The 15,390-nt window shown below is 41.1% G+C and overlaps 2 protein-coding genes across 11 annotated transcripts in view; one reads left to right on the forward strand and one right to left on the reverse strand.

The window, feature by feature from the left end:
* Positions 1 to 10,048, reverse strand: part of LOC118584055 (centromere protein P) — a 195,340-nt gene extending 185,292 nt beyond the window's left edge. The window contains exons 1-2 of the mRNA XM_036187997.1: positions 9,650 to 10,048; positions 6,775 to 6,953 (exon numbers count right to left, since the gene is read on the reverse strand). Of these exons, the coding sequence (XP_036043890.1) occupies positions 6,775 to 6,953; positions 9,650 to 9,756 (286 nt within the window). The 5' untranslated portion in view covers positions 9,757 to 10,048. The remainder of the gene's footprint in view (positions 1 to 6,774; positions 6,954 to 9,649) is intronic.
* A 112-nt stretch (positions 10,049 to 10,160) lies between these two features.
* Positions 10,161 to 15,390, forward strand: part of Nol8 (nucleolar protein 8) — a 32,603-nt gene continuing 27,373 nt past the window's right edge. Inside the window, exons 1-4 of one of the 10 annotated variants that reach the window (XM_036189033.1) lie at positions 10,161 to 10,272; positions 11,377 to 11,532; positions 12,310 to 12,372; positions 13,891 to 13,969. In XM_036189033.1, coding sequence (XP_036044926.1) covers positions 11,394 to 11,532; positions 12,310 to 12,372; positions 13,891 to 13,969 — 281 coding nt within the window. In that variant the 5' untranslated portion in view covers positions 10,161 to 10,272; positions 11,377 to 11,393. The other 9 variants (XM_036189029.1, XM_036189034.1, XM_036189028.1 and 6 more) reach the window with 9 other exon arrangements.

Below are 15,390 nucleotides of genomic sequence, written 5' to 3' on the forward strand. Positions count from 1 at the left end.
AGAGAATCTGGATTATGTTGTCTTTGGGATTTTTAACTGCAGAAAGACATTGGATTATAAAAGCTGGTGAGTTAAGCCAATGTCTATTTTAAAGATACCTTGACTTCAAAATTTGGATCTAAGGATATGTTGCTTTGGAAAGGAGGTTCTACTTTTATTTCCACAGAAAGCCAGAGGCTGTGGATTTGTTCCAGATTAAGATACATCAGGTTTGACCAGCCAAGACCCCCTAACAGGTCTCTGATAACACCATGGCTCAGATGATCCAACATCCAGAATGATTTCAAGACAACTGGCTCATACAATACACCCTCACGGACTACTCCATAATCCTAAAATTTTCTTTATGTCCCCATAAGAATACAGTGCCCTCATCCAGCAGGAAGTAATATGAAAAACTACACGCAAATTCCCAAATATACCAAGCTGGCTTTGGAGATGGAATTGGCTCACTTCTTCTCTAAACCCAAGCATATTCCTAAAACAAAAGGTTGAAAGATTCTTGTGTCCCATATCAGAAGAGCCCTCTGGTGTGGGACAGACAAAAACCAATATTTTTATTTAAAGAAGGGTGATTATGAAAGCAATCTCTTTCTTAAGAAGAAAAGAGGATAGTGTACATATGGTAGGATGAAAGGGTAGATTAATGAACTTACTTTTAACGAGCAACTTGTTTAAAATGTTTTACATTGCTATAGATTTCAGTTTATTGATACAAGTTTAAACTTAACTTTTGTTATACTGTATATATATTTCTACTCTTGTTTAAGGTATTATGTTTATGTAACTCATTTAAATTGTAATGGATAACTAAGAAATATAGATTAATAATTAGTCTTCTATGATAGTCTAACTTGTAGCCATGTTAGTTAAGTTTTCTAGGTATACATAGATATATTTCCAATAGATAAGTAATCTTCAAATACTTCAAAGACCTACAGAATACGGCATTTACAATGTTTTAAAAATTTAGACTTTCTGGACAGTGAGACATGTCTGCTCCTGGCAGCACCGATTTACTTCAGTGAGGAGGATGGACATTGAAGATACTCTGTATGGAGTTTCTCTTCTTCTTGGCAAAAAATAGCCATTTGGGCAAGAAACTGTTCGTGCCTGGACTGTTTGATCAACTGGACATGCAGGACCCATCAGAAGGTGACCACTGAAGTTTGCTTGGCAAAATGGTCCTTCAGGTTCCTGATATGCAGAGGAAAACTGCCAGACATTCTACAGGACACAGAGAGAAGTGATTGAGAGACTCTAGGCCTGTGAACTGAAGACAGATGCCCCAACTTTACAGAGGAACTTTGGATGACTGTCCAGGCTGCCAGCTATCTCTGTCTACTCTAGCAAGACTCCCAAAGTTGATTGCATCCTTCTACCATTTCTCAGGTAATATTATATCCTTCTGAGGTCTTTGATGTAGTTGAAGACTAGATAGTTATAATTTTCCTTAGTTATGATACAAGATTAAGTTAGACATGAAACCTTAGACTCACAAATATAGAATAGATAGAATATCTTCTTTAATTTTGCCAAATACAAATAGACTAGATATTATAAATATACTAGATATTGTAACTGAAAGTCTTGCTTGGTAATAGTTTTATTATATGGAATTTTACTATGTTAAAGTTAAAACCCTCCTTTTTGAAAAAAAGAAAAAAGGGGAAGTGCTGTGGATGACTGATTGATAAATAAAATACTGATTGGCCAGTAGCCAGGCAGGAAGTGTAGGCGGGACAAAGAGAGAGAAGTCTGGGAAGTAGAAGGCTGAGGCAGAGAGAAGCTGCCAGCCACTTTGATGAGGAGCAAGATGCAAGGATACTGGTAAGCCACGAGACACGTGGCAATGTATAGATTAATAGAAATGGGTTAAAGATATTAGAACTAGATAACAAGAAGTTTGCCATGGCCATACAGTTTATAAGTAATATAAGCATCTGAGTGGTTATTTTATAAGTGTGCTGTGGGACTGCAGGGTCTTGGTGGGACCTGGAAACTCTCCAGCTACACTTTAACTATGTAAAAGTGTGTTATATTTGTTTCTGCTGCATTTGTTTAATTATGAAAAGATGTGTTGCTGTTTCACCTAGCTTGCCTAAGGCACCTGACTGGCTTAATAAAAAGCCAAATGGCCAATAATTAGGCAGAAGAGGGATAGATGAGGCTGGCAGGCAGAGAGATAAATAGAACAAGAGGAGAGAAAGAGGAGAGATTGATGAAGAAAGAGAGGGAGGTGTCCAGGGCCAGACAGTCAGGAAGCTGCCAACCAGCTTGACAGAGTAGGACATACAGAAAGAAGAGGTAGGGGCTGGAGAGATGGCCCAGTGGTTAAGAGCACTAGCTGCTCTTCCAGAGGACCCAGGATTCAAATCCCAGCACCAATGGCAGCTCACAACTATCTGCAACTCCAAGATCTGACACTCTCACACAGACATTACATGCAGGCAAAACATCAAAAGATAAAAAGCCCTGAAGTAAAATGTAGATGAAGAAAAACAGGTTAGTTTAAGTTAAAAGAGGTAGCTAGAAACAAACCTAAGCTAGGCCAAGCATTCAAAACTAATAAGTCTACATGTCTTGATTTGGGAGCTGGTTGGTGGCCCAAAAGAAAAAACCTAGTATAAAAATGAGTTCAAGTGGTATGTTTGAAATATAGCAAGCATAATTAAATGCTTAAAATGCAATACTCTTAATACCTCAATCATTTTTACATGTGTTTACTCATGTAACCAGCACCCAAATCAAGATGTCCCAATTTTATAGTGCCTTGTAAGTTCCCCTCATCTTCTATCACAGACTATTCCTTATCTCCCAAGAGTTAAGAATTATTCTGACTACATGGAGGTAAGTAGTTCTATTAAGGAAGTTCTTTTGAGGAGGACACAATACTACAAAGATAAAGATACCAGGAATGAAAGGAACAACTTCATTTTGGAAGTTGGAAAGCCAATGAATGAATTAGGTAGTACACAGACCTGGAAGATGTAGGACTGAAACTAAGGCAACAAAGAAAGCACAGAAACAAGTTCATTTGCATAACAGTATCAGAAAGGCATTCTGAATTGGTAGCAGGACTTACTCTACAGGTGGTAACAAATGCAGATGCTGGATGAGGTGGTGCATGCCTGCAATCCCAAAACTCGGGAGGCTGAAGCAGGGTATTAGGAGTTTGAGATACACTGTAAAGTTCAGGAAGGAAGACAGCAAAGCAAGGAGTGGGTATAAGACCAGAGCAAGACACAGAGGGAAGGAGAAAGAATATCCAATTTTGAAACTTACTATCAAGCTATTATAATTCAGACAATGTGGTATCAACGAAAGCATAGATAAATAGATCAAAAGGACAAAATAGCCAAGAAGTAAAATCATAAATATAGTAAAATTATTTCTGATAAAGAAAAAAAGGCGCTGGGCGGTGGTGGCGCACGCCTTTAATCCCAGCACTTGGGAGGCAGAACCAGGCGGACCTTTGTGAGTTCAAGGCCAGCCTGGTCTACAAATTGAGAACCAGGAAAGGCACAAAGCTACACAGGGAACCCTGTCTCGGAAAAAAACAAACAAACCAAGCTGGGCGGTGGTGGCGCACGCCTATAATCCCAGCACTCTGGGAGGCAGGCAGAGCCAGGTGGATCTTTGTGAGCTGGAGACCAGCCTGGTCTCCAAAGCGAGTTCCAGGAAAGGCACAAAGCTACACAGAGAAACCCTGTCTCAAAAAAAAAAAAAAAAAAAAAAAAAAAAGGGCAGTCAATGGAGAAAGGCTACTCTAGTTGAAAAATTTGTTGGACATTTGAATGCAAAAAAATAAATCTAAACACTGACTTTTATAACAATTCAAAACAGATCACAGACTTATACAATAAAAAACAAAAATACGTAATTCATAGAGTATAATACTGAAGAAAATCCAGGTGATCTTGGACTCAAAGGACCAGTGGGTGAGATGGCTTGGGGGGATCAAAACACTTGGCACCAAACTCAACAACCCAGCTTGGATACCTGGAACCCATGCAGTAGAAGGAAAGAACCAACTTTTTCAATTTAATTTGTCTTCTGACACAAGTACTCTGGTACATGTCCCACACATACACACACTAAAAAAGTATTAAAAGGGCCAAAATGTGGTAAAGATGAATCTTGAATGGAATCTTAGAAATAACACAGATCAGGCCGGGTGGTGGTGGTGCAGCCTTTAGTCCCAGCACTCAGGAGGCAAAGCCAGGAGGATCTCTGTGAGTTGAGGCCAGCCTGGTCTACAGAGAGAGATCCAGGAGAGGGACCAAAACTACACAGAGAAACCCTGTCTTGGAAGAAAAAAAAAAAGAAAGAAATAACACAGATTACTTTATTTTGTAGACAAGATGCTCATGCCCTCAAAAATACTGTGATTTGAGTCTAAATTTTGTTTTTTTCATTATGAAAGATACAATACATATATAGATTACATATATACACTATAATAAACTCATATATTTTTGAAATTTGAATAAAATTTTTTTCATTACAGTAATAAAGTTTATTTTTCTAGAAAATTGGGAAAACATGGGAGTACAGATAGAAAAAAAACTACATGCCACCACCCAAAGAAAAAAAATTTTTTTTGAGACAGTTTCTCTGTGTAGCTTTGTGCCTCTCCTGGAACTCACTTGTAGTGGATAGGCATCCCAGCATTGGCCTGGAAGTTCCAACCCCCACTGAGGCTTCGGTAATGGTCACACCCACAAGGCGGGGCAGAGGAGGAAGCAGAAGACGAAGGATCGGGAAGAACTCACTCTCTTGGTTCCGGGACGCCGGACGCGAGAGGTGGACCGAGCAGAGTTCTCCAGAGAACGCCGCCGCCGGACTACCCTCTACCTTGCCAGACTCTGCGACCTACCCCTTCATTTGTAAGTTACCCCACAAAATAAACTTCCCTTTTAACTATGTGGAGTGGCCTTAATAATTCCACCAATACTCACTTGGTAGCCCAGGCTGGCCTCGAACTCACAGAGATCCGCCTGCCTCTGCCTCCCGAGTGCTGGGATTAAAGGCATGTGCCACCACCGCCTGGCCAGAAAATTGTTTTATTAAAAAATCTAACATTTTCTCCTAGCCTCTTTCTTTTGAAAATTTATTCCCCAAAATGCATTCATACCACATCTCATTTTAATATATGTGTGTCATGCAACTGTGTAATGTAGAAACCAGCATATGAAACAGTCACTTAATAATTATCATTCAAGTATAGAATTATTAAAAGAAATAGAAGGGCTAGAGAGAGATGGCTCAGAGGTTAAGAACACTGGCTGTTCTTCTAGAGGTCTTGAGTTCAATTCCCAGCACCCATATGGTGGTTCACAACCATCTGTAATAAGATCTGGCTCCTTCTTCTGGCCTGCAGGGATACATGCAAACAGAACACTGTATACATAATAAATAAATAAATCTTTAAAAAAAAAAAAGAAAAAAAAGAAATAGAAGCACTGTAGGATGAAAAGCTTTCTATTAGTGAAAATCATCTCTGAAAGTAATTTGCTTTGGATTGAGCCACTTGCTAAATGGGATAAATTTATAGAAAAAAATTACTTGAATTTCAATACTTTTTAAATTTGAACAGACTAATTTTTTCTTAAAGGTTAAGAATAGGACTAGGGGTTATGTCAGTTGGTAGAGCCTTTGCCTTGTAAGCTGTAGGACTTACATTAGATCCTTGGAATATATGTGGGAAAAAAGGAGGAAGAGATCTGTAAGGAGTTGGTGAGGAGGACTGGGAGTTGTGGTCAGCCAGCCTGGAGGATGAGGACTGGGAGCTGTGGTCATCCTGGAGGATGAGGACTGGGAGCTGTGGTCATCCTGGAGGATGAGGACTGGGAGCTGTGGTCCAGCCTGGAGGATAAGGACTGGGAGCTGTGGCCCAGCCTGGAGGATGAGGACTGGGAGCTGTGGTCCAGCCTGGAGGATAAGGACTGGGAGCTGTGGTCCAGTCATCCTGGAGGATGAGGACTGGGAGCTGTGGTCCAGCCTGGAGGATGAGGACTGGGAGCTGTGGTCCAGTCATCCTGGAGGATGAGGACTGGGAGCTGTGGTCATCCTGGAGGATGAGGACTGGGAGCTGTGGTCCAGCCTGGAGGATGAGGACTGGGAGCTGTGGTCCAGTCATCCTGGAGGATGAGGACTGGGAGCTGTGGTCATCCTGGAGGATGAGGACTGGGAGCTGTGGTCCAGCCTGGAGGATGAGGACTGGGAGCTGTGGTCCAGTCATCCTGGAGGATGAGGACTGGGAGCTGTGGTCCAGTCATCCTGGAGGATGAGGACTGGGAGCTGTGGTCCAGCCTGGAGGATGAGGACTGGGAGCTGTGGTCCAGTCATCCTGGAGGATGAGGACTGGGAGCTGTGGTCATCCTGGAGGATGAGGACTGGGAGCTGTGGTCCAGCCTGGAGGATGAGGACTGGGAGCTGTGGTCCAGCCTGGAGGATGAGGACTGGGAGCTGTGGTCCAGTCATCCTGGAGGATGAGGACTGGGAGCTGTGGTCCAGTCATCCTGGAGGATGAGGACTGGGAGCTGTGGTCCAGCCTGGAGGATGAGGACTGGGAGCTGTGGTCAGCTTGCCTGGATGGAGGGTGTAATGCAGAAGCTAGAAGACAGACTTGCCTCCACATGGTGGAGAGAGACCAGACCCCTGAAAGTTGTCCTCTGATGTCCACAAGCACACTGTGACATGTGTACCCTGCTCCAACACACACTCATAATAAATTTTAAAAATCACATCCAGGTTAAAAATAATACTTACCCTTTTCAGTCACTTCAGTGTTTGTAATGTCCTCAATCTTGGAATAATTTCTTATATTGATGCCAGTAAGTTGACTTAGAAATGAAAGTTCAGATTTTAAATGCCCAAGCTGACTTTTCAGGTCTTTCAAGGATTCCCATCCCTCAGAATCTGACTGGGGAAATTTTTGAAGTGATTTCCTGAAAAGCAAATATCAGAAATAGTTAAATGGCAACTAGTAAGTGTATAACTTACTATACAGTTTTTCCTGTAGGTTCTGTCCCTAGTACTGAAGGTGAGGCTTGGAGAGCTGGCTCAGCGGCTGAGAGCACCAGCTCTTCTTCCAGAGGACCCAATTCTGACTTCCAGCACCCCCATGGTGTCTCATAAGCCTGTAACTCCAGTTCCGGGGCTCTGATGCTCTGTTCTGGCTCTAGTGGGCACTAGGCACACACATAGTACATCGACATACATGCAGTCAGAACAGGGACATTCTGAAGCTTTTTGAGTTAGGGACTTCCAAGTAAAATGGTAGCTGCCTCTATGTGACCTGATGAAGGAGGCTGTCACAGTAAGAAAACAAAACTGACTCTACTCAGAGAGAGAGAGAGGGAGACACTTATCATATTAAATGAAATAAGCCTAAAAGACAAATACTACTTTTTTCTCACCCAAAGTTCTTGTTCTCCCCTCTGCACCCCCGCCGTGTGTGTGTGTGTGTGTGTGTGTGTGTGTGTGTGTGTGTGTGTGTGTGTGTTTAGATGTGAGTACAGATCAGGAAACTAGAAAGAGGATTTGGAGAGGAAAGCAGAAGGCAGGACCTATAGGAGGAAGAAAGAGAACCAGCTGTGGGAGATGGTAAAAGAGAACAGTTGGGAACAAAAGACAACAAACAGCATATATGTAAGAAGATGCCATGGTGACATCAACTACATTGTATGCTAACGAAAAAAAAATTAAAGAAAAGGAATATACTTCATCATTTCTAGTCAATGTAGTAGTGGAAGCAATTAGGCAAATGAGAAGAGAAACCCTGAAGCACAGGAGGAGGAGATTACCAAATCAAGATCACTCAGCCCATAGCAAAGCCAGGATCTGAAGTCGTGTAATTTTGGAATCAGAGTGTGGGCACATGGATATAACTAAACAACAACTTTGTTCCAGTTTTCCAGCTGCCAATCCAGTCAACCATTAAGATGACTTTAAAAGTATCTTGGAGGATTGGCAAGAAGGCTAAGCAGGGAAAAGTATTCGTTACACAAGCCTGACACTGGAGTTTTATCCCCACTGGAAGGAGAGAATTGACACTTGAAAGTGCTATAGCATACATGTGCCATCATTCACACACAATACACATACAATAATAATTTAAAAAATTAAGTAGTTTAGTACACAGGCCTCAATCTTCCTTTACCACAGTGAGAAAAAATTCACATTAAATCCACACACTCTGACTGACATTTAATGTCTTCCCTAATCTAAATTCTTCTAACTTTCAACTCCTTTACTGAGAATTCTACACAATCTACTATTTTATACTGGGCTTATATTGACATCTTGTGGTTAGTAAAGAAACTACTTTCCTTTATTGTATGACAATGCTTCTCAAACTTTTTTTCTTGGTTTTGAGAGGAGGTTTCTCTGTTTAATGGCCCTGGCTGTCCTGGAACTCACTCTTAAATCAGGCTGGCCTCAAACTCATTGATCTGCCCCAAGTGCTAGGACTAAAGGTGTGTGCCACCACCACCTGGCTTCTACCTTTCAAACTTTAAAGTGTGCATACAAAAGGTATAGGGGCAGGCTGTCTTGATAAAATACAAATTCTAATTTGCTAAGTGGGGGTGGAGTCAGCTTGGTGGTCTCACCAACTCATAGGTAACCCTAATGTTTCCAATATGAGGGTCACACTTGAGTCAGTAGCAAGTATCTCACATTCTTGCTTGTGGAAGATCATATATAGGCCAGTGCACATTTCTCCTTTTCATCAGTTACAACTTTCAATTATTTTATTTTCTTTAAGACTTTGCCACATTTTCCAGCACTCCAAAGGTTCTTTTCAGCAAAGGAAAACTCATTCTCTGCAACTGTACTAAATTAAACCTAACAAAATACAGTTTGTTTTCATGTTTAAGATACTAAATTCCTGTTAGTTTCAGCCTTCCTTCTTTCTTCTCTTTGAATTGAGGAGAATGCTTGGACTTTGGATTTTTCTAGTACCTTATGTAACTCTTGACCCCCATGATCATTACCTTCAAATAGAGGTTAACAGAAGCATCCAATCCAGAGGATTACCAGACTTTCTTATAGAGGGTATTAGCAATGTTTATTTCACATAAGCTATTTTTCAGAGGTCATTTCTGTCATTAACTATCACCATCACCACCACCACCACACAAAAAGATCAGGATCACTTAACTATAGTTAGGTGACCCACAAAAACAGAGTCAGGAAATCCCAACTAGAGCAAGGCGTGGCGGGTCGGGGAATAACCTCATCTCTGGGGGTGGGGGCTGAGGAAGAAGGATCATAAGTTTAAAACGAAGTGGAGCGAATTCCTGATCTACAGAGTAAGAATGTCTCCAAAACTATAAAAACAGCCCAACTAGATACTGTTTCCCGAAGGCGAGATTGTTTAGTTAAAAGCAAAGCCATACTTTCCCATTGATTCTCATTAACCGGGCAAAACTATTTTCTGCTGGTTATATCAAGTCATGAGCCCCAAAGACAGTGCTCAGACTCTTGAGATGTCCTCACAGAATCCATACTGATTCAAATTCACATTTCGGGAGGTCTCCCATTACACTATTCAGCACCCGGCGTGCACGGACTCGGAGCCCCGAGCTATGAGGAGGGTGCTAGGATGCGTGGGCCCCAGGGGTGGAGAGGAGCCACGTACCGGGCTCCCGACGTCTTCTCCCAGGGCTTCGGCAGCAAACTGCACTCCCGCTGCAGCGCCGCCACCTCGGCCTCCAAGGCGCGCAGTTCGCGGGTCTCGGGATCCATGGCACCCCGCGCCCAGCACTGCGGCAGAAGCTGTAGATCACAGCTCTGTCAGAGCGCCTTGCTCGCCAGCCGCTTCAAGCAGCGCGCGCGCCCCCGGCGCGGACCATTCACGAGCTCGCGGGGGAGAGGCTGCTCGGCGACACGCGTCCGCCCCAACCTCAAACAACGTTCTAGAGCCTTACGTCCCTCAGAACGTCGCATCGGGTGTCTAGACACTCCCGACTCTCCCTAGAGTTGGTTCGTTCCAAATCGAACATCAAGCTCCAAAGGCTGCTCCGCCCCCTCTCTGGGCCTCTGAGCAACCCGAACCCTTACGTCACTGAGGAGGCGGTTTCGGGAAGCACGAGGAAAAGAGCCTCTTTATTTTTGTTCCGCTTCCCCACTTCCGCCTACTTGGCCCGGAAGTCGAGCGTCAGGTGGCGGCCTGTCTTTTCTGTAGGAATTACGGAATTATTTTTCCCTCGGCTCTTTTACAGACGTGGAAGAGAAGGTAGCGGAACGTTAGTTAGAACGAAGGTAGACGAAATAAAGAGCCCTCAGGAACTGCGTGTAAACGGAACCTTAGGAGACTGGGTTGGAAATCCTGCAGGAAAGAAAAGAAAGTGCGCCTGCTGGCACGTGTTATTAGAAGTTGGGAGCTACCCTGCGCTAGAGCTGACAGCCAGCTCCTGGAGGAGTGTGTCTGCGTGTGAGAAGTGATGGGCAGTTGGGCCTTACTTCTCCTTTCCTAACTTGGGACTTCTCGGAGGAAGAAGGAGTGGGTAGGATGGGGCGGAGGCTGCCAAGAAGTGGCACACCGTAGGTCTCTCCCAGACTGCAGGTCTTTGCTTGGCTTTCCTGCTGGCTGTTGTGTGATCTCGCTTGGAAGGAGTCAGCCAGCTTTTGAGGAAGGTTTGAGTGAGAGCTGAGGAGAGCATCTGTCGAGAGCTAAACGAGATGGAGGGACCTCCTGAAAACTTTCGCAGCAACCTTGGTAGTGTAGTGTTAACAGTTCCAGGCTCTGAAATTATCCTTGCTTCACCACTGGTGTTTTCTAAGTGGCACTGGGAAAAGTCTTAACTTCTGCCACTCTGAACAATGAAAACCACCCAAAGCGCTTTGTGCAGTCCAGGCACACAGTGGGGAAAATATTTTAGGTATAACATTAGTTGCTCCCTTTGTGCCTGAAGGGCGCTTTGGGGACGCTTGTATTTTGCTATACTGTTGTAGTTGCAGACTTTATCTCTGTTATGACTATGGAGCTCCAGGATGGAGATTCTTTTAGCCTTTAGCTTACTATTTTGTCAGTATCTGTTAAAGTCAAAATGAATGTGCAAACGAATCACGGAGAGGAGGGGGGGGGGGGGAATCACCCAATAATGTAAGGAAATGAAAAGGCTAAGATAAAATAGCTATGGTTGTTTACAGAGAAAACATTGGTGTTTGTGTGCGATTTCAATGTGCGTTAAGAATGTTGATGTAGGGCCTTTGTAAAATTTCCAGGTATAAAATCTGAAACAATACGAATAATGAGTTCCATAAGACCAAATTGACACAGAAGTTTCAGGGGAAAGAGTTGGGTTATATTTGTGGGAAAAAACTATTAAGAAAGTGTTTTTCTTCACAAAATTACTTCTCTAGATAGATGCCCAGCATTCATGAAAGCCAACAGAGAAATGAAGCGCCTCTTTGTGGGTGGGCTTGGACAAGGCATTTCTGAGACAGACCTACAAAATCAGTTCAGCAGATTTGGAGAAATTTCTGATGTGGAGATCATTACTCGCAAAGATGACCAAGGTAATTCTATAACCATTAACTGGATATGTATCAACACAGGACAGGTATTACAGAAGAAAACAACTCTGGAGCTGAATATTGGCGCATTGAAAATGATATATGGTGTCCTGGAGGTATTGCAAATGAAAATTAATTTTGAAACCAGAGAAATTATATAAAATATTTGAATTTCCCAAACATCTTTACTTTCAATTTTAGGAGTCAACATTCTAGCATTAAGTATCTTGCTAAGTAGACTGTCATTAACATACAATCAAGATTCGTCTTCACTGATTACTTGAGGGATTTTTTTTCTTACTCATTTTATTTTGAATAAATTTGTATTTATAAAAATTCAGGTTTGTGGTCTGTTGTGGCAAAAGTATTTTCTTTCAAAGTATTTAAGAACTCACTTTTTTGGGGGGGGGGGTTTGAGAGATGGCTCAGAGGTTAAGAGCACTGGCTGCTCTTCCAGAGGTCCTGAGTTCAATTCCCAGCAACCACATGGTGGCTCACAACCATCTGTAATGAGATCTGGCACCCTCTTCTGTATAAATAATAAATAAATAAATCTTTAAAAAAGAAAAAAAGAACTCACTTTTTAAACTTGGAAAGCTTTTTAAGGCTGTGTGTGTGTGGTGATGCACATCTTTAATCCCAGCACTCAGGAGGCTGAGGCAGGCAGTTATCTGAGTTCAAGGCCAGCAAGGTGTCTCATAATAAAACAAAATCAGAAACAATTGAGATTTACATGGTTCTCTGGATAAAAATTTAAATCAACCAAATTTTCTTTTTTAGGAAATTCACAAAAGGCCTTTGCATATGTTAACATCAAAATAACAGAAGTGGACCTGAAAAAATGTAAGATCATCATGTATTTTTTATTTTATTTGTCAATGTGTTTGTAACTGAAATGACTATGGTCCCATATCTAAGCCTCATTAGTCACTTATGTGTTATGTAGATTGGCAACTATTTCAAGAGCATTTTGGAGCCCTACATCTCATGTTTCCATTCATTCAGTTAGTTCCAGAAGACTTAGTATCACATGCTAGTAGCTTTGCCCAGAAACTACTATTTTCAAATAATTTGCACAAAGGACCAAACTACCATAGAAATTGCCTATTACACTTATCCCACAGAGCATTAGGCCACATTTCTCCTAAGTCCTTCTTTTCTTGGACAGCTAATCCTTTGTCTTTAAGACTTATTATGAAAGGACATTAGAATATGACCTTGACAGACCATATCTTTGAAACTAGATTATGAGATTAGTAAAGATAAGGGTGAGTATTAGTTTTCGATGATGATTTATCATTCTGTTGATGCAGTTAATGTATTCTAACTTCTTGAAAGTCAAAAAAGAAAAGGCAAGTAAATCAAGTAAAAGGAACATGCCATTGGGAGAAAATAATCAGTCTTTTATAATTACATTTGCAAAAAGATTATTTTTAACAAGACTATATATAAGGTAATTTATTTAAACTTCTAAGTCCAGTAAATGAAAAGTTAGTGATTTACCTCATAATGTTACTGTAAGGACTAAATTAAATAGTACATTTGTACATAGTAAAATATCTACTGCATGAAAGATACTGTTAGTGGTTACATTAAGGAAGCTGGCAATAGATATTAGAAAAATCAACTACTAGGGCACAACAATTAAAGCACAGTGCAATCACTAGCTAATGTGTGTACATGCTTTGTGGTGATAATTGGATTGAGGTGAAAGATTAAAATGCAACAAGGTCATAAAATATGCTCTAATTCACTCTGAAAAGATTTCATTGTTTATTTGTGTAATGGAAAATAACAAAATAGTAAATAAAAAGTAAACCAGAAGTTCCTAAAATGAGTCTATAAACTATTTGCACATAAGTTTTACTTTACAGTTTATATATTATTTTCTTTGTTAGTCTTCAAGTAACTGAAAGAAACCTACAAGCTGGAGTGAAGGAATGTCTCAATAGTTAAGAATGCTTGCTGCTATTGCAGAGGACCCAGGTTCACTTCCTAGCCCCACATGGGAGGCCAACAGTCACCTGTGGCTCCACGTCCAGGGGATCCCATGCCCTCTTTTGGCCTTCGGGGGTATTCAGACACAAACGAGCAGACTAAACGTGCACACACATGGAATAAAATGAATGAAATAAAGATAAATCTTTTTTTAAAAGAAGGGGGAGAAAACTGCTAACTGATCAGAATAAGGCCAGAAGCCTAGGTTCTTTCTCTCTGGTTCACTTTTTCACATTGTAGGTGTCTTTTTATAACAAATAAGCCTATTTTTTTCTAGTACTAAATATAAATAATTAAGGGGGGGGGAAGTGCGGAAATACAGTTTTGCATGGAAATGAACTTCGGCAATTCTTTACTATATAGGTATGTCTATTTTAAACAAAACAAAATGGAAAGGTGGAACATTACAAATTCAACTAGCAAAAGAAAGTTTTTTACACAGGTAAGATTTGCCCCACGTGTATTTAAACCCCGTTTCTTTATAGTATAACTGCGTTTTATAAGTTTTCCTAACTAATTTGAAATTATTGAGTAATACATTACTTGTTGTCATGATTCGTTTCACAACCTGGAATCACGTAGGAATAGTAGTTTAATGTAGTATTGTCTACATCATATTGGCTTACAGGTTGTTTGTAGCAGATTGTCCTGATTTCTCTCATTGATTTGGGAAGTCCTAACTTGGAAGTGGATGGTGCCATTCCCCAGTTTTGAGCCCTAGACTGATAAGAGTAGGAAAGGTAGTTGAGGACTATGCATGCATTCATTTATTCTCTCTGCTCTTTACTGTGAATGTGACTAGTTGCTTGAGGTTCCTGCCTTGACTACCCTGCGGTCGACTATAATGGACTATAACTCAGAGTTGTGACCTTAAACCATTTCTCCACTAGGTTGCTTTTTGTATGGGACATTTTATCGCAGTAACAGAAGTGAAAACAGGACACTAGCAAGTCCTTACCTTACAAGCAGAGCTAAAGTCTTTCTCGATTCTCCTTTCAAGCCATATGGAAAGAGAATTCAGTGCTGTTGCATGTGTATGCATGTGTATGTTTTTCTCTGATTTTCCTACTATTTCTACATCTGGCTGTCTATAGGTAATTTATGAAGATGTCTTATAAATGTGAAAATGTTTCTATGCCCAAAGATAAAGAGTCCTAAATAGAATTATGTTATTACAGATGATACTGAATTACACTTGTTGATTTTGACTGTTAATGCAGTGTCATACAAAGATTGAGAGCGAAAGAAAATATGTACATATGAGACACTGTCTTAGTTACTTTTCTGTTGCCATGACGAAGCATTCACTCTTTTTTTGAGAGTTCCAAAGGGTTAGAGTCCATGACCAGGCATGGCAATAAGCAGACATGCATAGTGCTGGAGCAGTAGCTGAGAGCTTACATCTTATTTACAAGAATGAGGCACAGAGACAATTAACTGGGAATGGCTTGGGCTTTTGGAATCTCAGAGCCCATGCCCAGTGATACACCTCCTTCAACATAGCCATGCCTACTAATCCTTCCTAAACAGCTCACCAACTAGGGACACAGGTGTTCAAATGTGTGTGCCTATGGGCAGTTCTCAGAGACATAATAATTCTGCATGTGATTTCAGAGCAACAGTATATAACAACTGTTAGAGCTTTCATAGTCATAAAGCTAATTTTTCAGAGGGAAACAATTCAATTTATTTGGGAATTTCCAGAATGGGAAACATTTAAGAATATGGGGATGAAAGAATTGGATATGTAGTCATGATGGATTGCTTGGCCTACATGATTTGACACCAGTCTTACATAGTCAATAAAATAGTGTATCATTATATACTATATACTCTATACATACATTATTTTTTATATCAGTG

Source organism: Onychomys torridus, chromosome 5 (genome assembly GCF_903995425.1).
Source record: "Onychomys torridus chromosome 5, mOncTor1.1, whole genome shotgun sequence".
NCBI lineage: Eukaryota > Metazoa > Chordata > Mammalia > Rodentia > Cricetidae > Onychomys > Onychomys torridus.